General features: G+C 47.3%; 1 protein-coding gene across 6 annotated transcripts in view; it reads right to left on the bottom strand.

The window, feature by feature from the left end:
- P3H2 (prolyl 3-hydroxylase 2) overlaps window positions 1-27,261 on the bottom strand; it is a 64,342-nt gene that overhangs the window by 16,984 nt on the left and 20,097 nt on the right. Inside the window, exons 1-2 of one of the 6 annotated variants that reach the window (XM_066193352.1) lie at window positions 19,432-19,487; window positions 2,969-3,091 (exon numbers count right to left, since the gene is read on the bottom strand). The exons of 2 other annotated variants lie outside the window; for them this stretch is intronic. In XM_066193352.1, the coding sequence (XP_066049449.1) occupies window positions 2,969-2,980 (12 nt within the window). In that variant the 5' untranslated portion in view covers window positions 2,981-3,091; window positions 19,432-19,487. Of the gene's footprint in view, window positions 1-50; window positions 3,539-19,431; window positions 19,488-19,714; window positions 19,767-27,261 lie in introns of those variants that run through there. 3 more of the 6 variants (XM_066193354.1, XM_066193353.1, XM_066193351.1) reach the window with 3 other exon arrangements.

The raw sequence follows: 27,261 nt of genomic DNA, 5'->3' as shown, positions 1-27,261 counted from the left end.
ATCCTTTTGACACCACTGGACTGGGAAATGATGGGATAGTCAATGAGAACCTGAATGCAGAGGCTAAAGAAAAAAGCTGAATTGAGAGGAAAGCCTCATATAAGTGAAATGGAAAGAGCTGGAGTTCCTGAGACCCAGACAAGTCACTGCAACATGGTCTGTGGTGATGGGATCCAGCCTGTTTTCCAGCAGCACATTCTCTTAACTCAGCTACTCCAAACTCCTGCACAGTCCCAGGTGGAAAGATACTCTCATGAGATACGAGATGGAGAGAGGAGGGGAAAGCAGCTGCAAAGACTGCTCTCTCTACAAGCCTTGAAGGCTGAGCTATGTCCAGGCTGAGGGCTTCTGCTTGGAGATGGAGACTGAGGACCATTTATTAAGCTCAGCTGTGTATAGCTGCAACAGGCCAGATTCTGCTGGTGGTGGCAGAGGTATCAAGAGAAGTTTATTTTGATATACCAAGTTCTTTTGGGTTTAGAGATTCAGAACTGAGACCAGGCATCAGTTTCACCCTGGAGAAAACCCCATAAACAAACAGAACTATTAGTACTAAACATATCCATGGCAACTGCTGTGAGCATCAGGAGCAGAATTTCAGGTTCAGGTGAAACTAGCTAGCAAGAGAGAAGTCACCAAAATACTTGCTTCTGAAAGAAAGCCAACTCCACTGAGTACCAGCAAGCTGCAGTCAGGTCCCTGGGATACACCAGGAGCCTGACCCAAACCTGTCATCCAGGGCCAGGCTAATGCTAGCCCAGGCTAGGCTGTGTCCAAGTGTTCTCCCTGACAGCAAAACCCACCCCAAGCCCTGTGCACTGCTGCAAGGCTGCTCCTGAGGAACCAGAGCCAGCAAGCTCAGGCACATCCATGTGACATGGTACAGAAGCTCACCTGCACAGGCACCCAGCAGACAAACCCTGCCAGCAGAATGAGAACAGAGACCCGCAGGGAAGCAGGAGCTGCACATCCTGACATCCTGCAGCAGGACAGACAGGCTCCAGGGCAGAGCCAGCCCAAGAAGCACACAGGAATCTCCCCAAAAGGAAGGTGAAAGCCATGGCATCCCAGCCCGCTCCCCAGGTCCGCACACCAAAGCACAGCTGTGCTGCAGTGCCCACAGAAATGCAAAAAATCTGCCTTGTGTAAACTTCAGAAGTTTTTAGGGATTATCTCTGTACTGACAACATGTGCAGGGAAGCCAGATTTTACTGCAAAAACAACATCTATTCCAGTCTTTCATTTGGCGTTTTCCAAAGGACACCACTCTCCATAATAATCCCTTGGCTTTCCAGCAGGCATGAAAAATGACTATAAGAAATTTTTAACCGGGACAGCACATAAAAAACCAGAATGCCTTCAGAGCACAAGTTGTTTTGTTGGTTTTTTTTTTCTTTTTTTTTTTTTTTTCTTTTTTTTTTTTCTTTTTTTTCTTTTTCTTTTTTTCCTATTCAGAAACATAAGTTCCATTTTGAAATAGATCATTTCAACATAGTTCCACTCTGGAAAAGTTCATTGCAGCTGGACACCATCGGATGTGGGATAAAGGATTGACCAGAGCATCTCACAAAGGGAATTTTCAGGTCCTGCTGAGTGTCTGTGGGAATGCCACTGCAGCTGGTAATTAGAGACAATCACGATGGAACAAGAGATTTGTTGGAGATGTGAGCTGCTGACCTGATCCAGAGGACTGCTAAGAAGCCACTATTTGAGCTGCCTGGGGGAATTGCATTCTTCCACATCATAGATTTCTATTCACAAACAGCACCCTGCCCGTGCAGATTTAAAAGGGGCTGAAGACCTCTCAGAAGGGTCTGCCAAGACACAACCTGCTATAGTCTGCTGTGGGATGTCCTTTTTCCCATTGGTTCTAGATCCTTTTCAGGAAGATGTCAAAAACTGTCAGAGATCCCAGGATGGGCTTAGTTCTTCTGGATAACATCCACCCCTGTGACACAGGTCAAGCCTGATTTCTAGACAACAGAAAATCCCTTTTAAACAAGGCTCACACTGAGTCTAGTCCTGCTGGCTCTGCACAGCAGAGATGACCTTTGGAGTTTGCTAAGTGGACTCAAAGCAGAACATTTCAACTCAATGCTTTTCAATTTATCATGTTCCATATTTGCCTTAGAAACATTCAAGTAACAAAGAAGCCAACAGCTGCTAAGTTTGGGGGAGCTTTTAAGTGGGTGAGTGTATATAAAAGCAAAATTCCTAACTGGTAAGATACGTTCGGAGTCTAGCTCTGACATTAGTTATGAAACACTCTGGGGAAACTTTTGCCAAAACACTCTGAATTCACAAGGAGCAGGATATTTTGGTGCTTAAAGGTCTGGGCTGGGACTCAGGACACCTGGACTCCTTTCCTGGCCCTGTCACAATCTCACTGTGCAGTCATTGGAAAAAAAAAATTGTGCCTGATTTTCCATTGTTTTTAACTAATAACAATAAAATAATAGCATTTCTCCCACAGAGTAGTATTTTGTTTATTTGGATGGCAAGCAACTTGGGGGCAATAAGCATGTGCAAACACGTAACACAAGGAGATTTTGATCTTTGCACAACAACTACTGAATGAAAACCATCAAGGAAAAAATGACAAATGTAGACTCACAACCTCAGTATGTGCTCTAAGGTCTGCTTGCTCACCCCACTGGAATGAGATCGCTGGACCACTGCTGCAGCTTTGCACCAAACCCTGTGTGTTTCAGCCAGAGAAGACACAAGAAATCAGAGCATCAGCACTGAGAGAGCACTGGGAACACCCTGCCCTGTCCATTTTGATCTTAACACGCCAACATCTAGAGCTGAGAAGGGGAAAACACAACACGCAAGTGCTGCTGGGTTCTGATGCTGGAAGATGTTTATTTCCCTCAATGAGATTCAAGAGTGGTTCATTCCACAGAAAAATAGGAAAAAATATTTTAAGCAGCAGATGAAAGAATTTCAGCAAACTGCAAATACTCACTTTCACTCTCATTGGGACAGTGCTGGCCTGGGCTTCAGTGGGATTGTGGCTTCCAGCCTGCAGAGGTGGCTTGGACTAGGAAGGCTGCTGTAAACTGGAGCACTGTGCAGGAACAAACACAGGCTGGAGAAAGGACCTTAAGTGAGCAATTTGATCATCACTAGACAACTGAACCCAATTCTCACCGATAACCACTGAGAAAGTCCTTTATGGTCTGCATGGTGACACAACACAATGCTAACAGACCTTTACTATTCATTGTCATTCTGGTACCTGTCAAGGTGTTTCAGACAGCAAACTCCATGCTGAGCATCCTCAGTTGCCACAGTCACCAGCCTGCTGGGCTTAGGAAACAAGCTGTCTCACTGAAACATATCTAACTTGCTGCTGGATTTTACCCCCGCTTTGGCTGCTGGGCCCCCTAAAGGGAAACACAGAGGATTCACCTCAACACTAACACCCTCCCGTAACAGCTCAGACTGGCTCAGCCCCACCTGTGGGCACATGTTCTGAATTCACACTTGCCTTCAGTATTGCAGACAAATGAATTCTGACCCAAGCCCCTCTCGTGCCAGATGCTCAGCTAGCTGGCACAAACTGCTGTCCCCTTCCCTAGGGAAAAGGCCTCACAGCAGCACCATGGCTTCAGCTACAATGACCCAAAACTTGCAGTCCTTTAAGTTTGCTCTCTGGAGCTTGACAGTGGGGATAAGGAAGTGGAACAGGCAAGGTGCCAGGTCTGTCAGACAACCACTGCACAGCTTTACAGTCAGCTCATCCAGCCAGGGCGGCCCTCCCACCACCACTCTGCTTGTGCTGAACACTGACACACTGCACCTTATGTGGGGAAGCAGCTGTAGCCAGAGCAACTACAGGTATTCAGCTGCTCCCCAGCTCACCCTGAGCTTTTCATGGCAAAAAACAAGGATGAAAGAGGTGCAAAAGTCAGAGGATTCTAGAGAGAATGTAGCCAAAGCAATACAGATTCTAACTGCCTGAGATGAGAGGTCACAGGTAGGATATAGCCAAGACCTCTGACTATTTTTCATGAGTTCCCACGGCATTGAACTTAACATCAGATATTGGCAGCTGTGATGCATTCTGTGTCAGACTGTCCTAATCCAACCTGCTTCTATATTAAGGTTTCTTCATGACATAAAATAGAGTTTCAATTAAAATTTCTTACTTTGAGGGGAACAGAAGTAAGGTTTATGAACTGGAAAATATGTCAGATCCCTCAGCATTTCTTGCTGTGCCAGGACTGGACCTACTTGCACATAACCTCAGTTAATTGCAGAGTGTATGAACTTGGCATGGAGCTTGTGATGAAAAATTTCAAACCATTCAGCTAACCTAGAAACCAAAGTCTCCAACCTCGCAGACAATCCCTGGTTTGCTGAACAGATAATGTTTTTCTAAACTTTTCCATAGCTCCACTGCTGCTGTGTTGTATTGAAGGCTTAGTGCACTGGGGTCTACAGAGGAAGGAGGCTCTGGAGCCTGCAAGCACAACAAGGGAAATAAAAGGTTCAGTGTCATGAAGGATTAATCTCGTTGTGTCTGTGCAGAGCTTACTGCCCAGGCGAGTAGGAGCAAGAAGCTGTGAGATGGCTATAAATAGAATGTGACCTTGTCTCAACTATTTTATTATTGCAAATAAGAAGGAAGAAATTCTAAAGAGAAGTTAATCAGGAAATTTTCCCTCAGCTGATGGGTCACACATTTGCAGAATGATGCTTGAGCTGTTTGCAGCCCACTATGGCACCAAGTGGCCCCACAGAACCACCAGAATCAGAGAGCAAGGCAAGCACACAGCAGGAAATGACCTTAATCAAGTGTAGGGAATAGGTACCAAGAGCCAAAGGTGTGAGGCCATCTCTAAGTCCAGTACCACACCATCCCCTGCTCTCCAAACCTTCTACCAGTTTCTTGTCTTCCAACTCAAGATAAACAGGGCTGCCTCCTATCCCTGCTACTGCTGTGATGGGGAGCAATAATGCTGCATTCCTGGAGGCTCCACATGTATCTTTTCAGAGGTTTTTTCATTTTCAAAATGAAGACAATCTCCAGCCTGCTTTGGACAGTTCCTCTCAGACCACCCCAGCTTGTGTGCTGCTGCCTACCAATCACTCTGCAGATCCAAATCCAAAATACAACAAATTTGCAGAATTGGCACTGGGAAAAATCTTTCATGAGAAAGGAAATTTAGAAACAGCTTGGGGTTTTTTTGGTATTCCAACAATCAATTTTCAGGACACAAACATATGCGGATTGGTAGGTACATGGTCAAATGAGCCGACTAGATGATGAATTAAGTCCCCAAAAAGTGGAAGATACCTGGAAATCTAAAACCAAACACCACTTCAGTATTCTTCACGGAAAAAATTCTTTAAATTCATGAAGATGGAAATAATATTTCTTAATAAATCTCTCACTTGAGCCACGCTGGCATTATTTTATGTGTGCATGAGTCCATGCTGAGCAGACTGACTGCATAACCCTGTCTGAAAGGGCCATTTGGCATTGAGAAAGCAAATTAGATTGACCCATACATTCTCCCCTCCTTCCCTCTCTGACACGCTCTTCTTGAACTGTTCCCAGGCATGTAAGAATGAAGATTTCCACACGTTTCTGGCTGTGCATTACATGCTTCAGTGCACACTTGTGTAACAAATCCTGCACAAGGAGCAAGGCATTAATTCACAGCAAAACCGCTTCCCAGCAGGAAGGACCCTTCCCATATAAATCTCCAACACACTGAAGCATTGCAGGATTCATCTGCAGAGCAAAGCAGTGGGAAGTGTGTTTGTGTTTACTGAACCTTCAATCTGACTGATTGTGAAATGCACTCTCAGCCACATTTTGTCCTGTGTAGACACTCAGTACTGCCTAACAAACTCTGAGAGCAGCTAAGTTGTGTGTGAAACAGTATTTTCAAAAGGAAAAGATGGGATATATTCAGCCCTCAGGAATCTGTGCAGATGGTTAGTCACGAAGCTCTACACCCCAGAGTTTCCTTAATTGGCCAGACAATTAACCAGTGCCCTAAGAGATGAGTAACATGAGAGAAGCAATACACTCACACACTAATGGCAACAAGCAGTGCTTGATACTGAAAGGTGGACAGTATGAAACCAGCCAGGCTTTCCACAGAAGAATTTTTTCTTGCATGCCCTTCCCCCTGTTGTTATAACATCCCTGTGGCAGCCTGAGTTGTTCCTCACCTGGAAAAGTATCAAAGATTAGCCCAGGCATTTTAAGCTAATGGAATCGAGCAGCTGGGAACAAGCAGGATGTGACTATCCCCTCCCCAGGGACCACCAGCACTCCTGTAGGCCACTGCCTGTTAGACAAATAATGAGCTTTCATCTGATATAATGACTGACAACTGAGAGTCAGGTGGTCCTCAGGGTCATGGAAGAAAGGTGAATCTTGCTGAACACCCTGGCAAGGAGTGAGGGAGCCCTTTGCTATCAGGGGAGGAGGGGAAAACCTTTTTAGGAGAAAACCCGAGCAAAACAAACTTGGCAGGCAGTTAAAAGTAGCTTTGCAGTTTAGATGTGAATTTTCACCAGCATCCTGCCTCCCTGGACATTGCAGCTAACCAAGCTGCACTGATTGATAACTGGGTCAGACTCCTAACCCAGCCGTCTCCACACTGGTATCTCTATGGAAGTAATTACTAAAACATTTAAGAAAAACACAACAGAAAAATCCGAGACAAGCAGAAAAATTCTTACAGCAGAAACTTTCCTCCCTTTCTAAGGTTTAGCAATGGCTCTGCACCTCTTAGAAGAGTCAGACATGATGAGCTGTTGAATGCCCTTTGGGAGCCAAAGTTTCCTGTGCAGATGCATATGCTTGTCTGCTGCTACTTAACAACATCCAAACAGCTACGTGTGTCCCTAGAATACACCCTTCTGAGAAGACACATGGTTTTCCACCACCATCCCAGAGCCAGCAAGCCACAGTGACCTGGTGATAAATGATACTTGTCTTCTGCAGCTCTTTTATGCTGTAAATGGAATTTTGTCCACAGGCTTGAGGCCTGTGTCAGCCTTTGGACTGCCTCCCTACCTTTCCCTTGGGCAATAGAAAGGTTTTCTCCTAAAGAAGGTGCTGACTTGGACAGTGACCATGGTCAGTTTATGGTATCAGCACCAGAGCTTTAGTTTGAAAAGCAGAGTGCAGAGCCCTGAGGGTGGGCTGCAAACAGGACCGTGCTATCTGAGGAAGAGGTTATCTCTCCCTGCCCTGATCTGTCATGGGGCAGCAAAGGGAGAAGCAAACCAACCATAAATTTCAGCAAGAAAACACACTCACAGCATATCTATGCATCGTCCCCTCACCCAAAACCCTTGACAGTCTTCAAGAAAATGGTTTCAACTAATACTTTCTCCCGATACAATATTTCTTGAATATGTCTTCCAGGGTTCAAGTTATAAACCAGCAAATAATGACTGACAGCCGCTGAATTCATGGAAACCATCATATGTGATGGACATTAGGGCACTGCAGATCTGATTAAATAAACCATCAGATTCCAATTCAAGCATTTTGCAAAGTCTGTAGAAGATCTACAGATTGGGGGTGGGCTTTGCTCACCACAAGGGGAACTGACTGACACCAAGGGGAAGCAAACTCAGCTTATGCCTCAGGTGAGTTTGAAGAAAACTGCCATATTTGAAAAGGAATTTCTGTGCTGATTCACCACTCCTGGGCCAGCAGGAAGGCACTGCACTGGAAACAAAGTTTGCAGAGAAAAGGAGAGAGTACAAGGAAGAAGTGAAAATATATCCACAGTTCTGCAATTTAATCTTGGTTGGTCTGAAAAGCAAAGGAGAGGTCTTGCCAGGAACACTGCCTGTATGGGCTGCCAAGTTCAGTCCAAAAGATTCAATTATCCCAGTAATCCTCCCCCAGCAGTGGCCAGGGGTGGACATTTGTGGGAAAGGCATAAGGACATGGTGGGTACACGGTGACCCTCACACACAGGGCACTGTCAGAAGTGTCCAGCAGCTTCAGGCTTCCTGAACAAGGATTTGCCTCTGGACAACTATGCTTAAAAGCCACTGATGGTCCTGTCCTCCTGGGAGTTGTGTAATCCTTTCTGGAACTCATTTATACAGGCTGCAATAAATAAGGGATTTGGGAGATTTTAAGACATCAGTATATTATTTTCACCAGAGTACACATGTGGTTCAGAAAGACCTACCACTAGGCTATGTTAGAGTTTTCAGAAAACGTGGAACTGCGGAGTACACGTTGACTCATCTGGAAGGCAAGAAGCATTGCAGCAGTGCTGCAAAACTCCTCAGGTTCCTCTAGTGCTCAATGTTTGTAAAATTCAAACCTATCTGAATAAAACAGGGATAGGGTTTCCCACTAAAATGCATCTTCTGAAATGAAGGGACACGAAACAGGGCAGGGGAAGGGGTCCTCAAGCTACATTCTCATCCAGAATACTGAGAGCACATCAGGTCTCAAGGGTTGTTGACAAGATGAGTATGCTGGCGTGGGATGGACTGTGTTGACTTCACAGCACAGCAACCTCCAAACAGGTTCTCTGCAAAATCTGACCCTCAAAATTTCTGGGGGGAGAGGTTTCCTTTCATAAGGGTTGACACACTGAACAAGAGCACACTGAAGAACCCACCTTCATGCATTGCCACATTCAGTTTACCAGCACCACTGAGGAAACGTGCATTTCATTTTGAGTGGATGTAATTCTACCCTTGCAAATGTGCCTCTTACTCTCCTCCAGCTCCCCCAGCTTTGATGAGCACTGTTACTAATTTGAGGGAGGAATTGCTGGCTTTGAGAGTAGAGTAACACCAGTCCCCAGAATGACACCTCTGACAGCCCAGGGGCACAGGATGGAGATGTGTGCTCTGCCTCAGGCTCTTGGTGCAGCTCCAGAGGCTTCTGTGGAGTTACACCGGGGCAGATTTGGCTCATGCTCCAGTGAGCAAGGCCACATACCACTTGGACAATTGCCTCCATACGTGACACACACCACAAGTCTCAGCTGGATTTGCTGCTTCTGAAATGAAAACACTTTGCTTGCTTTCCCCAGCCTTGGCTTGGTAATCATTACTAAACACTTATCAGCTAGACAGCCTTCATTTCCTGAGAGCCTGGACCTAATTACACCAGGAAATGTGCCGCTTTTTCTTCAGGCACTGAGAAACGCTGGTTTCTGAGCCCTTCTACTACAAAGTTTAACTTTGCTCTGATTAGTAGAGGGTAGGGGAGGGAAAAAGCACAGCCAGATCTCAAGAGGCAAACGCAGTGATCATTCACGGAGATGCCCTGGCTTCACTCTACATCGTTCATAGTAACAACAAAATGCCAGAGATATTTCATCTCCCCTCCCTCCCTTATTAATCTTAGCTGAACCCTGCGAGGCCCCTGCAAAGAAGTATCATTTTCCCTGAACTGCAGGTAAGGAGTCTGATGTCTCACAGCAAATCAGAACCAGACCCGGGGGCTGCTGGCTCCTAATGCCATTCCTCGAAGGAGTGAAACAAGCCCTGCAGCTCCATCCCCTTATCAGGACACTCGATCCAGGGGTGGGATGATGGAACCTTTGCCAAATGTGCTGCACGGAGCAGAGCTTTCAAACCCCTCCTTTGTGCCATGGGGCCCACTGGGATGTTGAGTTACAATTGCCCACTTGTAATAGAGCCCAGAGTATCGCCATCAAATCAAACTATTGGTTAATTAGTGTATAAAATAAACCCTACAAATGCACAGTAATGAAGTTATAGAGCCATTAGCACCTAATCCCAAGATCTGCTGCTGCAGCAGCATCACTTTCACCATGTGAGCTGCCCAGGAGCTGCTGCCCATCCTGGAGGGCTGCCAAACATCCACATCCAATGGGAGAGACCTGTGGCAAACCTGCTCGGAGAACAAAGGCAGGGAGACTTGAGCTAAGGGGTTGTGCTTCCACTGGCTGAGGCTTCCAGGCATTCTCACTAATCCTATTATCCTGGCTTGGTAAAGAAAGCACAGAAATGCAGAGTGGGTCCTCCCAGGTGGTGCAATTTTCCCTTCACAAAAATAAGCAGAATGACACGGGTGGGATGTGTCAACTCCCAGTTTGACCAGTTCATGTGTGGCCAAAGGAGTGACTTACCCAAGGGGAAGTGGGCACATGTCTGTCCATGCCCTCTGCAAAGAGCTGATCAGGGGCACATCCCACATTTCTGACTCTGAGTGCACTCCTACAGGTGTGTACCTTCACCCTTCTTCCTCACAGCCACAAGTTGGAAATAAAACACAGACCAGTACCCTGGGCAAGAGCAGCCCATGGACTGGGCACTGGTCTGCACACATTCCTGCAGGGGGGCAGATGTGGATAGAGCCAGGTGGGATGCCAGCTACAGCCTGGATGAAGTTAATCACACACAGTGTTAAGCTCCATCTCCTGACACCCCTGTGGCCCTGCTTGCTGGAAACCCTGTACAGACACACACTCCTCCACAACCTTCTTCGCATCAAGTGCTGAAAAGCACCCCTGGTGATGGATGACCTTCACTGGTCACACCAGCTCCTCAGTGTCTCAATTCTCAACCCACACCAGGGAACAACATCCTAAAAGATGCACGTGTCACTTGAGGCACGACACAGGTGTTTATTCCATCACTGCTTGCACTGCTCTGCCTGCCTGAGATGGAGAAAGCAGCTGCTTGGTGCAGTTCCAGGGAAGGATGGCAACCCTCTGCAGAGGGAGCCCTGCCCTGCTGCAGGATGATCCAGAGCCTGTGGGGAGCTGGACAGGAATGCAGCAGGATACCTGGGGAGTGGTGTGTCCCACTGGGATGCTGTGGGGACCCCCCTGAGCACAGGCTGTTATCACTGACAGCACTGGCATACCCTGTGTCCCCGCTGCAGCCCCAGCACTGACATCACCCTGGCACCCTGAGAGACAGAATCTGCTGTCCAGGACAGAGCTGTGCTCCACTATGCAAAAAATGAGGAGCTGTCTGCCCTTGCTGAGGACACAGCTGAAGTCATTCTCCTGTGAGAAGCCAGTATTTTCCAAGCACTGGGGTTCTGCTTTCAATTGCTGGCTCTGGCTCTGATTTACTGGTAATTCTTCTGCCAGGCACTAAGCACCTCCATGACTCAGTTTCCCTGTAAAAGGAGCACAAACCTTTTGGCCCTGACTGCTGGGAGGCTGAATGACAGCCTCAGCAGAGGCTAAATACCTCAGATGACATCAGGGCTTAAGATATTGCAAGATTTTTCTGTTGATCTCAAAATTATGCAGTGGACTCCTGTAAGAGCTCACTCAGTCCTTATAAGTGGCTCTTTGTCACTGTTCCCATCCACACCCTGGTTCCTCTTTGAAAGGCAAATACCGTAAAAAGCTGTTTATAGAGACTGAAATCTAGAAAAGAGAAGTCAAATAGGGTCAGGCTCTCTATGGCTTTGCTGCCCTGAGCTGTGGCCAGGGGCTGGCTTCCTGCTCCCCCCCTGATTGCAGGGAACACTGACCCATTTGTCTGAGGAGCCTCCGACGTGGGTGGGTGGGTGGGTGTCTGCTGCCCCTCCGCAAAGAAACATTTCATCTCCAGTGGAAACAGCTAAGACGGAAAACGTGGATGATGCCAAGATTAAGAAAGACAATTAGGGAAACAGCAAGCGTCCCTAATCAATCATGCTTGGACAGTGAGGGTTTTATGTGCACAAAGACTTCACTTAAATTCTTTTTTGCATTTATCCACAAGAAAGAACAAAAAATAGAGTGGCTGAGGAAGTTGCCGGATGTTGATTCACCCTTTTGCTTTCTGCAAATATTTCCATTTTGTTGAAAACCCAATCAGCAAACTCAGGAACCCTTAAAATTGTTTATTATTAATTAATTTAGAAAATAAAACCTGCAAGCAGCTCCAATGGCAGCACATGACATGGATGAAGGCAGAGGAACTCTGCCATCTAGCTGACTTCATGCCACTAACTTTTTCCTGGCCTGGAGCAGCAGAACCAAACTGGTCTCTCTTTCACTGGTACCAAGTCTAGTTTTCCATGGCACAGAAAAGAGAAAGCTTAAAGGAACAGATATGTCAGTGCAGGGATTTTTAAAAGAAAGGGCTTCCCACCATGTCTGAATGCTTAAACCAGGGCTGCAAAGCAACTGCTGTTTCTCAAGTACCATATCACAGTTTTTTTTGTCTCATGCTCAACAAGTCAGCTGGCCTGCTGGCATTTCTGGTCCCAGGCTGTTCAGGCAAAGAGGTCAGACTCAGGTACCCATTAACTGCACAGAACACTTCTCTCTGTCAGCAGATGACAGCAGTCCAAAGACATGGCTCAGAGCAGGGCCACTGCAGCCCCAAACACGTAGCAGAAGGTGGGTAACTCCTTGTCTCACCTCACCCCAGAGAGCTCATGGGCAACGTTCAGGAAAGGCACCAGAGGCCAAGTCTGGAACAGGCAGACAATGAGGGCAAGAGAGATACAATAAAGTTTCTCTTTTGGAAAACAGATGGAACCAAACCATGCAAAAAGGCTTTATGATCCCTCAAGCAGGAAATAAGTGATGACATACTGTCATGTTGCTGTGTCAACAGCTGACACATCGCAGCAGGGTAATTTCACAGACTCCCACGTTAGTTTAAAAGCTCTCTTTGAAACCACAGAGCTAGGGCAGAGGCACTTCAAGTCTTGCAGAGCAATGGTTCTGCAGCAGACCCACTGCTGCAGACTCAGTGCCTCAGGAACCAGCCCTGCACAGAGAAACCACAGCCAGCCCTGCCATCCCCTGAAATCATCTGCGGCTCACCACAGACGGCTGCTGATACAAGACCAAAGTACCAGCCTCCCTTCCCTTTACCCCTCCAAGAAAACAGTACTCTAACCCAAAGTGTGTTCAAAGGGTTCATTGTTGTCTGGCCAACACGTGATGCTTGAAGCTGGCCTGGAAGTCCTCAAGGTTGTGGACAAAGTTCTGCACATCTCAAGCAGGCTACGGCACTTCCGAGAGTCTCCTTTACCCTAAGAGGGCTTTTTGTTTGCTTTTAACATTATACACCAGAAACAAAATATTGCTCCCGCCCTCCTTCTCTGTCTTTCTTATTAGAAGCAGGCACTGGCATTTTCACCAACAAAATTGCCAGGCAGTTTTTCTAAGGGTCTGTATATTCACTTTCTCTGCTTTCTTTTGCAGTGGGGTGCAAGAGATGAACCCTTAAGGACTGGCCCACATGGTCCTGCCATTATGGAAACCAGGAGGGACATCTGCAGGAAACCCTGGATTTCATTGTGCTGCCAACTGGAACTGCATTTCTTCTTCCAGCAGTGGGTCCAGCACAAGTCACATAGTGAGATACCAGCAAAGAGAACAAAACCCGTGTTCCTTACAATCCTGATGGAAAGGCTACCCCTATTCAGCACAAATTCTGCAAAGTCCATTCAATCTCTAAGGAATACCTCCTTTTAGAATCCAGTTTCATTTCCCAGCTAATGATATTAGAGACACATGCATCTCCCACTAACTTTTTCTTTTGAGAGTGATCCTGACTTTGGGAGAAGTTTGCTGAAGTTACCAAGTGACCGCACATAATCCTCGCCTTGGAAAGCAACACATTAGAAAACAGTCTGGGCTCAGACATCAGAATAAGTGCTTTTGCTCATTAACCTATTAATTTACCCTCGCTCCTGCTCCAGGTTAGTGCCTGCATGCCCTGCAGCAAGCAGGCACACTGGAGCAACAGCAGCAGCTCTGCTCTGCCCCAGCTGCAGTGCTGCTGGCCAAAGCAGGAGGCAGGATCCTGGGCCACGGCCGTGACTCACGCTCCCACCCCTGCCAAGTAAGTAGTTTTGGAGCAAGGAGGTGACAGGCAGACTCAAATTGCAAAGCTGGTGAAACAAAATGAAAGAAAATCCTCCTCAGCATTCCTTGCTTGTATCCAGCAGGGAAACAGGGCGTGCAAAGCACGAGAGGTGTCAGGGCATGGTGGTGCTGCACTGACACACGGGCTCTGGCCCTTCTCCTGCCAGAGGGAAACGCCCTTTCCAACCTTCACCACCTGCTCTAGGGGAGCGATGGCCATGTCCCTGTGCTGGCACACAGCAGACAAGCCAATGCCCTGCATGGGTGAGTCACCACACTTCATAGGGTGCTGCCAACCACACTGGTGCTGGGTGGGTTTCCCTGCCCACCCTCTGCTGTAGAACATCAGAAGAGGTAACACATGCCCCAGGTACTTCCCCAACTATTGCATATCAGGCTGGGCAGTTCTGAGCCCACATACAGGTGCAGGAAAACATCAAAACTTAGAGCCATGACAGTCAATGGCAAATCTCCTAATGCTAAGGGGAGTCCAAAATGCAACCCTTGGTAAACTGGCCCAAAAAACAGATGCTACATGTTTGCCTGTTTCTCAACAACTTAACTCACAGCACTCTTGGATGGTAATATCAAATCTGCAGATGGGGAGAAGGGCACTTTTGAAGTTTCCCAGGGAGAAATCCGTATTTCTATGACTGTACTTTGACCACTGCAATGAATGACTCGAACAAGACTCAACTATGTGTTTAGCTGACAAGAAGGGGTCAGAGGCACAGCAGATGAGCATGAACCACAGCCCACAAACACCAGTGAAAGAAATCTGAACTAGGATAAGTGCCCTGCCCATAAATCACATTTCTCTGAAGAAATCTGAAGGCATGGTGATGATGACCCCTCTTGCTTATGTCTCTGACCCAGGTGGCTTCCTACAGGAAAATCCACTATATCCTGTCTCTCACACACACTTTGCCCCGAAACCTTCTTTGCCAAGTTTCAGCCCACGGCTGAGATTTGATAGCCAAGTTAATGACTTCAGTATGTGTCAGCTCAGGAGGATGACAAAGTCAGCCTGATTCTTTCCCACAGCCCTCTGTGCCTGGTAAATAGGAAAAACATCAAGAAAGGGAGGAGGATGCTGTGCCACAGCCCTTGGGAAATCCTGCTGTGTGACTGGCTGGGCAGGGTGGATCAGCTCTCAGGCAGGAAGGGCAGATATTGTCAAGGAAAGAAAAGGGCTGATTAGGCTTTCTACCACTAATAATATCAAAATAGCATATTGCTTTCATTGGCAGTGAAGCAGAAAATGAAATGGTGTAAAAAGGAGAAGCCTCAGGTGAAGTGGACTGGAATAATGTCAGGTCTGCAGGAAGGACAGCCCTCAAGTGCCCTTAATGCTTGAGTTTTTCTTTTGCACATCAGGAGGTCTGTGAGGTTACTCACCACCCCATGGGAATCCTCCCACACTCCTGCCTTTGCACTGCTGGTAAATTGGCAAGTGTCTGCAGGCTAAAGCAAACCCCTGGGAAACATGAGCCAGATGGTCCCACTGCCCACTCTGATGGCTGGGGGAGGAACATCCTCACTTGCCACCTCTGAGAACAATTTAAGTTCACTTTCTTCAGTGCAAAGGGGACCAAAGATGCTTTTGCTGGCATTTAACTCCAATAATGAATTTTGGTTCACAAGTCTGACCCACAGACTCTCAGCTGTTAAATCAAAACCTGCAGAGGACATCTCCTTGCTGCTACACAGAAAGACAGCTTAGACCTTGCCAGACTTTGGTGCTGTGGCTCTCCCATGCTGGGTCCCTCGCACTCCACCACCCCACAGCCCAGACAGAGTCTGGGCTCTGTGTGGCAGGAAGGCTTTGCTAGCATTCCTGTACACTGATTAATAAACTAAAGCACTGACTTTTTGTGACTACCTACTGCTATAGCATTATAAAAAAAGAAAGAAAATAAAAAGCAGGAATACCAAAGAATAATTGGAGCAACTTACTGAAACTCTCTGAAGTGTTCCTAAATGACCTAATGAGCTTTTTTTAATATTATTTTTCATGCAGAACCTGTCCAAAATCCAGATCACGTGACAGGAGGGAAGCAGAATGCATATGAGAGCCCATTCCTAGCAGGTACACCCCACAGTGGGGCAAAAAGGCACTGTAAATCTTCAGGATGTTCCCAGGCAAAAGCCTCCTCAAGCATCACAGCTCTTATCATCTAAACACACAGGTATGCTCACACACAGCAGCAGCATGTTGTGACAGCATGCTAACTGTCTGCAGACCTGCATGCATTTGTATATAATGCATACATTATAATAAGGGCAAACTGTATGCCTGGAGTCAAAGCTAGGTGGAGAGGATCAGTTTAGAAGTGGTGTGATGCACCTCAGCTCTAGAATTCAAGCAGCTGGACAGAGTGCAAAGGTATTTTTCCTTTTTTTCCTGTGTGCTGAGTGTCGTCTCCCCAACCACCCCTACCCCCAGGAAAAGCTGAACACAAACTGTCTGTTAATTGACAAAAATAACTGAACAAACTGGGCTGCAGCAGGGCTTAGCACACTTCCCAGCTCAGCTGTCCTTGGACCCAAAAGAGGCACAGCAGAGCTCCAGGAAATGATGGAGACCAGCAGGGTGTGAGGCTCAAACCTCTCCCTGGCCAGGGCTCCACTGACCCTGCAGCCCAGCGACTGACACATGGGCCTGGCAGCCACGCAGAGCTGTAGGGACCTGCCAACCCCACGAAGGGTCACAGGCAGGGACACTGGTGGCTGCGTGTGAGCAGGGCCATGGAGCTGGCAAACCCCTGCTCCCTCCCCTTCTCTGGGATGCTCAGACCCCGTGGTTTTTGCTGCTTTCAGTAGTTTGTGCACAGAACAGATGCCTTTTCCATACACAAAATGAATTACTTCCTTGCTCTCCGGGGGAAGGATAATTCCCTCCCACACATCCATCAGGTTAATGCACATTTGCAGCTCCTCCAGGGGAGGGAAAGACCAGGGATCCCCACTGCACCTCAGATGTTCAGCACTTAGCTTCCAATAAGCAAGAAACCCCTTTGCTGCAGGAGGGCAGCCTGGCAGAGCAGGGTCCCTTAGAGAGGAAAGGCACTGATGGGGACCAGGATTTGGGTCTATCTGGCTGCTGGAAGCACTTCAGCTGGCTGTGCCAGAGAGAAAAAAAAAATAAATTGATTTATTAAAAAAACCCTAGGAGGCTGGGGAGTTAATGTCATTAAGTATCTGACAGCTGGAAAATGTGAGCAGTCATTGTCTGCAACCCCCCACAGCTCCTTCGGCCAAACCAGTTTGCTGAAAGCAGCAGCAAGAAAGCGTAAAAGGCAAGACTGGAAACACTGACTCCCCTCCCTGCCCTCTCTGAGGGAACAGGACAGCTCTGAGGTCACCCTGCCCCAGCTCATGGGTCCTTGGCTTCCCTGCACCCTGTCCCCGACCTCTTCCCCCCTTGCAGCTTTGAGGCAGCAGCTCTGGGAAGGGTGCCCAGAGGCCTGAGGAAGCCGTGGCAGGAGCTCTGTCATCTGTCACCCTCTCTGAGCAGCTGTGCTCCATCTCCACACACAGCTCTGCTGCTGCTGCTGTCACCATGGGGTGAGCAAACTGCTTCAGCACAGCTCCTGTCCCCACTGAGCTGCCATCAGGAGGAAAGGAGCAAGCCAGCTACACCCCACACCATCAAAACCTCAAAAACATTCCTCCTGCCCCTACTCCCCGTTCCACTGATGGGAGATGCTACACACTTAGGATCTTGCAGCTGAAACAAAACTGGTCCTCTGCAGCCTGGGACATGATCTTTGCACAGTTTCCTCAGTGTGCATGAATGTCTTAGCATTGGCTGCAGGAAAAGAAAAAGAAATCCAGAGCTTCAGACACATGCAGCATCTTCCATCAGCCAGCAGTGCCCAACTCTAGGGATCAGCAGCTTAACTACCCCTTAACCTTCAGGCTGCCTTCCCTTCCAGCTGACCCTGAGCCAATGCCACCTTCCCCAGGCACAGGCTGGCCACTGATCTGCTCCCAGCAGCACCCTGAGCCTCCCACAGGGTGAAACTGATCTGGGGCCAGCATGAGTGGCAGCATTCTGAGAGCACTGCTGGGTGGAACCCTGTCCTGGGGAGAAGATTTGATGGTAAGCTGTAGACTTTTCCCCTTGAAAGCTTGCAGAGGATTTTCATCAAAAAATCTTCACAGTCTAGTTCTCAAAGTACTGAACTCAGGCAGTGAAACTACTTCACACTTCACCTCCCAGAATAATGGGCAAACAAACCAAAGATTCAGTTCCAGGAGGTCCTTTTAAGCAACTCCAACTTATGGACAAATTTGTAGGACTCCTTTTTCTCAGTCCATGTAGCAAGCTTCAGATTTTATCTGATCATAGGCAGGCATTGAACTCTGCTGTCCCATGAGCCAAAGGACTTGAGGGAATTTCCACTGGTCCAGGTCAATCTACTCCACACTTCAACAAGAAATGAAGAATTGCCTTCATAGGAGTGTGAGAATTAAATCTGACCAGTGTTCACACCCAGATGCTCCCTTTCACATACACAAACACTCCGAGGTCTCTCACAAGTTACTCTGGTGCACCAAATCCTGTGAAACACTGAAAGACACCAACACCCCTCGGCCTGAAGAGCTCTTTGCTCAGCACCTCATCAGATGACACAGCTGCAACAGATCTACAGCAACAGCACAGCATGTTCACACTCCTACAGAGCAATAACTGAGATCCCAAAGACTTTAATTTCCTCACCACTTCCCCTGATGAGTCCCACGCACTTCTGCAACAAACAGGAGGATTCTGATCAAGGCAATTCACATGAGTATAAGCCACGTTTTCCCTGGCATCTCCCTCACTGGATGCTCATGAACTCCAAAAACCACATAAGAGCACCTCACAGCAGCTTGTTCCAAAGTCCAATTGTGTTCCCTTCCAGGCCATCTGCCTTCCTCTACCTTGCCTTCGTCCAACTGGGAAACACACATTTAATTGCATTCATTTACGTTCAAAAAGGCCTATTGAAAAGTAAGTGGATTAAAAGATGGTCTGGAAAAGAAATTAAACCCTACTGCAGCACAGCACAGGCTGTGTATCTGGGCTGCCATGTAATGCAGGCAATGAGAATTCTCCTCTGCAAGAGGCATTGGGAATTTAATGTTGCAGCACAGCCAGTTGCAATGCACTTAGCAGATGTCTGAGGAGACCCACAGCTGCATCCATCTACCTTTGATCTTATGTTCCACTTCTTCCTTCCAAGTCTGAACAGCCATTTAACCATGACAGGGGCTCAGTGCACTTCTGCAGATGGATCTAAACCCCTCTCTGAACTCCAAGGGCAGGAGCTGCACATACTCATCTGCAGGCAGCAAAAGAACACCCACTCATTCATACCTACACCCATGCTACTGTCATCCAAGACCCACAGAGGGCTATTCTGCTTGAACGTGGCCTTTCCATTGCAGCAGACAGTTAATGCTAAAAACAGGCTGGCTGGGAGCTGCTGACTGAGTATGAACATCAACACCTTCCCGTTTGCACTTCCCAACAGGAAGAGCAGCCAGGCCAATGCTGCTCAGCCTGCAGCTCCGCAGGAGAGGACCCCTGCACAGGCAGTGAAGAGGAAGAGATCATGCAAGCCTTCCCTACCTCAGTAAGTCCAAGTCCAACAGTGTAAGGTAGTGAAATACTAAAAAAAAAGTGACATTAGAGCTGAACAGTCAGACGGGTGAAGCACCAGGCTTGTCCACCCCACAGGTGCAGAGACACCTGAGCGCACAGCAGTTACACAACCACTCTACTTCCAGCCCCTGCTGATGACTCTGCTGGTGCTGCACTGCTCCACGCTGACTGGCCACCCCAGATGCTGCCAACCACAGGACACCCACTCTCCGTACACTCAAAGCAAACACGGAGATAGCCAGAAACAAACCTGCAGGACAGGCCATTCACGTGAGAGCTGGACTCAATGATCTTTGTGGGTCCCTTCCAACTCAGAATATTCTGTGATTCTGTGACTTGGTACGCATAACACCATCCCTTCCAATTCATACCGTACCAAGCTGCTCAGAGTGGGCTCCATGTGGGGAAGAAGGGACAGGAGAAAGAAAAATTTGTAACAGTTTTTTGCAGCCCAGTGAAAAAGTTCAGCAGCATTTGCCCGATCATTACGACTTGCACAAACCCACTGCACTCCGGGCTTTCTCTGAGCTTCCCCCTCCCAGTTTTGCTCGCCTCCCTTCCCTGGCACAGCCAGCATGCAGAGCTGGCATGCTCCTACCGTTAATTAAGCAACAGCAATTAGGCAACACATTTTTAAGCGGTTCCCTCACAGCCGAGCTTGGGAAAAGGCTGGCTTCAGCATTAAACCGGCAGCTGTGTACTAAGTGCCAAATCAGTGCATCACAACGAGGGAACTTGATATGTAAACAGCCTTGTCAGTAATTACCCCAGTGCTTTCGAGTGGATTGCTGTGCCTTCCTCGGGGGCTGAGAGAGCAGACAGGGATGCTGCACGAAGCAGGGGTTAGTCTGATGCTTAAACCAAAGCCCAGGACACTTAGCAGGAACAACCTGGCTGAATATTCGGTGTTGTACTAACAGAGCCATGGTGACGTGGAGCAGTCCCTCTCAGTACAGTCATGGAGGATTTATCCATCTGTCCCACGGGCTCTGGGCTGATGTTTATTACAGCAGACTGCATAGGAGAGAGGCTGCTTTTCCACAGCCCCTTGGAGCTGAATTCAGATATTGCTGCTCCCTTCTCAGAAACTCCCTGCGAGGGGCCTAGCAGATAACGGGCATGGGCAGGTTTCCATCACACGGACAGGGAACTGGACCCGGCTTCCCTCTTCACTCCAGCAGGAACCAGGGGCTCCATGTGATCCACGTGGTGCTGCAAACACGTTCCAAGACCCCTGAGAAAAAGGCTGAGTGGCTGTCCCACGGCCAGGGCTGAGCAGCTGCAGGGTGAGCAGTGCTGGGACGATGGAGTCCGAGGTGCAGGGGCTGTGATCCGCCGGGAAGCAGCCGCACGGAACAGCATCGCCAGCACGGCTCCGCTCTGAGCCTCCTCTCCATGCCTTTGGCTTTCGCTGGGACATGACGGCAAGGCCACTTAATCTATGTGTTCAGGGAAGCCTCAAGCAAATAGTGAAAAGATTTTCTCGGGGTTTTTTTGGTTGTTTTGTTTTCGTTTGTTTTTAATAATGGCTATTCCTGCTCTGCTCCAATAGGCAGGCGAAGGTTGCCAAGGACACCCAGTGAATCACACACGTGCTACGCTCCTCTCAGCTGAATATTTACAAATTTCTGAAGTGCTGAACCTCTTCAAGCCATTCAGCTTCTGCTTTCATCTGTAATATCTATCTCCGTGCTTCTGAGATTTTCCTGCAGCTATCCTAAATTAACAAGGATCGGAAACCAGGCTTCATCTGTAACCCTAAAGGTCAATCACATCATTTTGCTTCAACATGCCAAAAAGACAAGACAAAAACAAACATACAGAGTTTCTCAAAGGAATAAGAGTGAAGAGCCCTCTCCCAAAGGAAAGCAAAAGCCCTAAAGCAAGAAGGATGATTTAAAGTAGTTATTTCTATCTGTCTAGATAGTTGTAACACATGCAATGCCTGGGTGCAAGACACCCCAAGCTATGTGGGTTTTCCTTCTATTTCCAAGAGGTGATAAAAACATTCCTTGCTACTTTATGAGAATGACACCACAAAAATTCTGCATTCAAATTTAAGTGTAGTTTTGCATATCTGAGGGGAGTTTAGCAGCCCCAGGTCAGGCACAGGCAGTTTGTCCCCACTCCAGCTCACAACACCCATGCTTATGCTGCAAGTATGCAGGAATCCCACCCCAGAGAACAGGGAGATCTTTACAGCCTGAAACCCCTGGGAACACCAAATTGCAAGTTCCAAATTAAAAGCCACTGCACACGATAGCCCTGATTTCACCAACATGGGCAACAGAGTGCATGGCATGTCCTGGGCTCCACGGGTTGCTCCACCTGGTACCGCTCCTTGGGTTCAGTTCCCAAAGTGTCAATGGGCACTGGGAGCATGGGGCACCTGCCTTAGCTCCAAGAAGATGGCAGAAAGACTCCCGGCTATCCAGAGATGGTGGGATGTGCCCCACAATCTGCATTTCAAGGATCCAGAACCAGAAAGGTGAAGGCAAAGCCGCATTTCTAGCTAAGGAGTGTCTGGTTCTGCCCCTGCTACTTGTGCTGCCCAGCAGGCTTTCACATTCCAAGGGAGCTGTCAAAAGGTCAAGTGAAGAGAAAAATACTGTCACTAACAGTTCTGAGCTATGGGGCCGGAGGTTTAAGCATGTCAAAATGATTGACAGTGGTCTAAAGGGACCGCGCACAACTCAAAGTTTGAGTTTTCTTGCTCCTGCCAAGGCAGAAGAAAATCCAGCATGTCGAGGTAGCTTCCAAAATAGTCTCTTTCCCTAACACCCCCATTTCCATCTACATATGACTAGTGGGGAGAAGTGGCTGTGTGTCACCACTCATGGCCCACTCCTGAGCTCCAGACCCTGTGCAGGGACTTGGACCACAATTCCCACCAGCACTGCTCTGGCTCTCAGTGCAAGAGGGGAAATCATACTCCAGGTAAAAGTGGACTATGGATTTAAACTCCAGGCTTGCAAACTGTGTTTTCTCAGCAGTTAAAAATAACCAAATATGAGAGCTTTTCCAGGGATCTCACTTTCTAGCCAGTATTCAACTCTCAAAGTAACATCCCTCATTTCTAATTCATGTACTGCTTCACTGCCTTTAATAGCACTTTACCCCAAACCTGCACTTTCTCTTCTGCCTAAAGCACTAATTTCCATTACCTCAAGAGGTATCAAATTCCAAATTTTTGCTGCAGCTTCAGGTTTTCACACTCAGGTTACAGACACCTCATTAGCCTCCCCACATCTGGTTCAGGCTACAAGGTGTTCTGCGACAAGCCAGAATCAGTCAACACGACTGTCTGGTTACGTACAGGCTCCAAAATGTCTCATGTGTAAGAAAAACAAAAAAAAAAAAAAGAAAAAGATTAAATTAAGCAGATGGCCCGCAGAGCACTGAGATTTGCAATTTTCTTCCTGGAAAACTTCTGGTCACCCCAGTTCCAAAAATAATACTAGGAATAGCCCTCTGTGTGGGGAAGGAAGAATTTTCTAAAAACCTTTGATCTCTGTGTTCCAGGGAAGGGAACTGACATATTAATCAGAATATATTGCTGAATGGGGTTACTCTCTCACACCACAGGGCAAAACCAAAGTAAGTATTTAAACCTTGGTGTCCAGCTCCTGAAAGAAATTTACTGTGTTGGTTTTTTTCTTCTCTCCGGGATATTTTTTCAATTAACAAAGCAGAAACGTATCAGTTCAACTCTTCCATAATCCCTACCATCATCTCTCCCCTAAATCACTGTTTATCTCCTACTAAAATTTCTTTCTAACAGTTCTCACCCAGAATTTTATGCAGGTTTGTATCTGGCCATTTTATTATGTACGGATGACAAAAATTTCCAAATATAATGAATTTATCCATGGCTGCAACCCTTATTTCACAGGTGTGCACTTGGTGAGAACTTTGCTGGTTACACTGAAGCGATAAATCCAGGTGGTCAACACTCCAGAATAACCTTGGAGCATCCCAAAACTCTGCAGGATAAATGTCACTCACAAACACCTCCCTTCCTACCTAAGTTTTATCAGAATCCAGAATTTACAGGAAAAACACTTTCCAGACTGGACCCCTGCATGCACCCTCCCTTCCATATCTTATCACCACTCACAGAGGTCACCTATGGGGGACACCCACACCTGTCCATCTCCTCCTTCACCTGATCAGTGTGAAGGGCCCTTGTCATCTAATTCCTCCTTTTGAGGAGGCTTCCTCATTTTGGAAACAGCATCTTCAAGCTCTCATTGGCCCTTCTCCCCGTCCTCCAGCAGCAACAGAGCCAAGTCCCCAGACACAGGAGTATAGTGCCGAGCTCACATCCCCTTCCCAAACTGCCTCTGCCTGCAGAGGCCACAGGCTGACAGCATTTGTTCAGATTCCATTCCTGGACAAGACCTTGCTTGGAGCGTTTGATTTTCTCCACTTCTTCCACTTCCCTTCTGTAACATGAAGGAATACTTTTTTCCCCTATAAAAACTGAAATTTGGAGCATGCAGCCTAAATTTCAAGGTATTTATAATTTTTGGTCCGTGCACTCTCAGTATTACCCTGCCAAGCACTACTTGCTGCTGGGAAGGCTGACAAAATGTGATCAGCCATAAACAAGTTCACTTTAACTTCACTACAGGATGGGAAAGGGAAAAAGGAAAAGGGAAATGGAAAATGGCATCAAACACTTGTTGCTTTTGCAGTGGTGTGGGATGATAACCCTGCTCAGTGACAGCTCACTCACAGATTGCTCTGCTATTGTCTACGAGCAGTTTATGGCAAGTAAAAAGCCAGGAGGAAGGGAGGACAGGTTATCAGGTCTCTTTGGAGATAACAGAGTGAGGGGGAAGGGTGGAAAACAGATCTCCAGTTCTCCAAAGACAACTTTAGCCCAAGGAGCACACATTCTGTGTGGCTTTATCCACTGACATGATTGGCATAGACACGTGTCGAGCTGCTTACTGATGCTGACATCATATAGGATGTGAAGGGATATAGGAAAACAGAAAGCCTGCTACCCAGTTTGGATAGCTGGGATTTGGCACAGCTGTCTGACCTACATTAACTTTCCATCCACAGGAGTACTACTTGGAGGAGAATCTTAACCACTGTTTTTGTATCCTGTGCTTCTAGTTTGTAAAACAAGTTAATTCACAAAGAATCTGAGTTACCTCAGAGGAAGAGAATTATGAGAGACTTCCTCTGTCTGGATCTGATAATTCATTATCCAGTGCAGGGGAATTTGCTTATAAGTCAAACACTAAGGAACTATTGTCTTCACCAGTAGCTGCAGCTCCATGGAGCTATGGAGCTGCTGTGGAGCTGGCTCAGACCCCCTGCTATGACCTTGTCCTGTTCACCAGCTCCCAGCAGGGCAGGAGGCTCCCTGAATGCCAGCTGCTTCCAGAGCAGTGCCCTGCCGTTCTGCCCCTGCCCCTAAACCCCTCCTCATGAATCTGACAGTGCTTCTCAGCCTGACAGACAGCATCTCCCACGTCTGCTGGCATGGAGAGCACGTGTGGCATAACTGCACGCCATTATGCAAGAGTTCAGCACCATGAACTCTCCTGCCCTGGGAACTGGAGAATCCCACTGAACAACAGGAAGTATTAAATCAGCATCTCCTCTGGAAAAACACGGAGAGAAACCACCCACGGGACTCTTCTGCGCTTGCTCTTTTGGCCCTGAAACCAACTTCCTCAGCAAATGAACCTTCTCTGACAGGAAATGCTGCCTTCGTCCACCCCATGGACTCCAAAACATCTGCACATGCTGTCAGTGTTCTCGGGTAGGCAGCACCCCCCTGGCCTGTGCCTGCGCCAGAAGGAAGAGCCTCCCTCAGCAGGAAGAGTCCTTTCACAGGCACTCTCTTCTTTTCCTGCACAGCCTTAACTCAGCCTTGGACCTACAGACACAAAGGCCACACCTGCCCGGTCAATGACTCGATTTCTGCAGAAATGCAAGGGCTAGAACAACTTGAAGAAGGTGGGCTGCTCTCGCAAACAGCCTGTCTCACAATAACATCAGTCCTGACACTCCTCCCACTGCAGGACACCAGCAGCAAGAAATGCCAAGTCTGCGCTTTGGAGAAAGTGGAACCACGTTTAACACACGTCCAGCAGAGCTGGGGCAGGAACAGGAGGCAAGAGATAATTACTCTGGAAGGTCTGGTCCAGAAGGGAGGACTGAAAGCAGTTGGTTTTCTCAAGCTAGAACCAAAAACACAGAGGGCAGCTGAAAAGACACTTCAGATGCAAGCTGACATATAAGAAGAAAGGTGATGAGGAACCAGAGTATAGCCACTGGCTTAGTTTGTACCATGTAAAAATGTTTATCTAGGTATCAGGAAAAAGAATACCCAACTTCAAGGTCATTTTCCTTTGGGAATTCAGGATTCTCCTCAGGAGGATTTTTAAAACACATATAAGGGGGATGTACCTATGTACATATAATCTGGCATGTACCTATCTCAAGCAGATGGCTGGACTACATCAGTTTTCTAAGTATCTTTCAATGCAGCATTCACACGAATCTATGATCTTTGAGACTTAGTTACAATTTCTGAAAGATCTTGAGCACTTCTAATTCAGAAAAAAAATTTGCCAGGCCAGATAATTTGCCCCAGTTCCTAATGAACCACTGCAATTGCAAACTGCCTTTATACTGAAAACAAGCATCCTGTTTGTGCTCTGAACATGTTTTTCTGTCCTTCCTTGAGTGCCCAGTGCTGGCCACTCTTGGGGACCTTTACTGTAACTGGATACAGCTGCTGTCTGTGTCAGTTGCCTAAAAACAAAAACGAAAAGCAAACCTCCTCCTCCTCCCCAATACCATTAACCATGTGTTTTCTAGTGCACACAAATGCTACTAAGAATAACAACAGCAATAACAAAAGGCCTGGGACAAACAGGTTTCCACTAGAAAATCCAAGTGTAGTTTCTGCACTGCACTGCATGTCCACAGTCCGTTATTGCAAGGAGCTTGGAATGAGCAGAATGGCAGGCAGCAGTTTGTGACACATCTGATTTTGGGCTCAGGTTTATCTGGGAGGGATCTTAATTGAAACAGAAAATTCATAATTAAGAATGGAATCTCTAAAAGCCTTCCCAGCACCCTAACAGGAAATTCCAGGTAGGAAACTGCTTCTCATCCAACTCTGACTCCTCCTGAAAGCAGAAGTCAAAGGAGCCCTGAGTTGGCCAGGCACATCTGATTTTGTGCTGCCCCTTGGCACCCAGTTGAACCCAATGGTATCGACATGGGAAAAGAGATGAAAAAGAGCTGCTGGACTGATATCATGGACATCTCTGAAAATAGAGGAGAAGAAAATCAATCTGTAGAGCAAGATCAGTGTGTCAGGGACAGGCAGGCAGCCACTGGTGCACCACTGCCTCCATCAGCCTTCTCCTTAGCTGGTACCTCCAGCTTCTGCCTAATTTACTGCTCCCACCCAGGGCACTCATGAGCCTCTGATTGTTTCCTCATGCTGGGAAAAATGCTTCATTTCAACTGAAACATCTATTGCTTGAGAAGCATCAAGTCACTTGATGAAATTTACATAAACACTTGACACCTTTTAGGATAAAAATAGCCAAAGGAAACGGATTCATCCCAAAACACACTAGACAATCCACATTATTCAGAGGGTGATACACCTGCATCATTCCCAGTCCTTCATCTCCTCAAGCAAGATAAAATGGCAAAGAAAACAAAAAGCAACACCCTCCAAACTTTCCGTCTGCAAGGATCCAGTTTCCATGAGACTAGTCTGCCTTGGCTGTGAGCTGGAAAATAATAAACCAG

Source organism: Chamaea fasciata, unplaced genomic scaffold, assembly GCF_029207755.1.
Source record: "Chamaea fasciata isolate MVZ Bird 193981 ecotype frontalis unplaced genomic scaffold, bChaFas1.0.hap1 SCAF_11, whole genome shotgun sequence".
NCBI classification, from domain to species: domain Eukaryota; kingdom Metazoa; phylum Chordata; class Aves; order Passeriformes; family Sylviidae; genus Chamaea; species Chamaea fasciata.
This window is presented reverse-complemented; position numbering and strand designations above follow the sequence as displayed.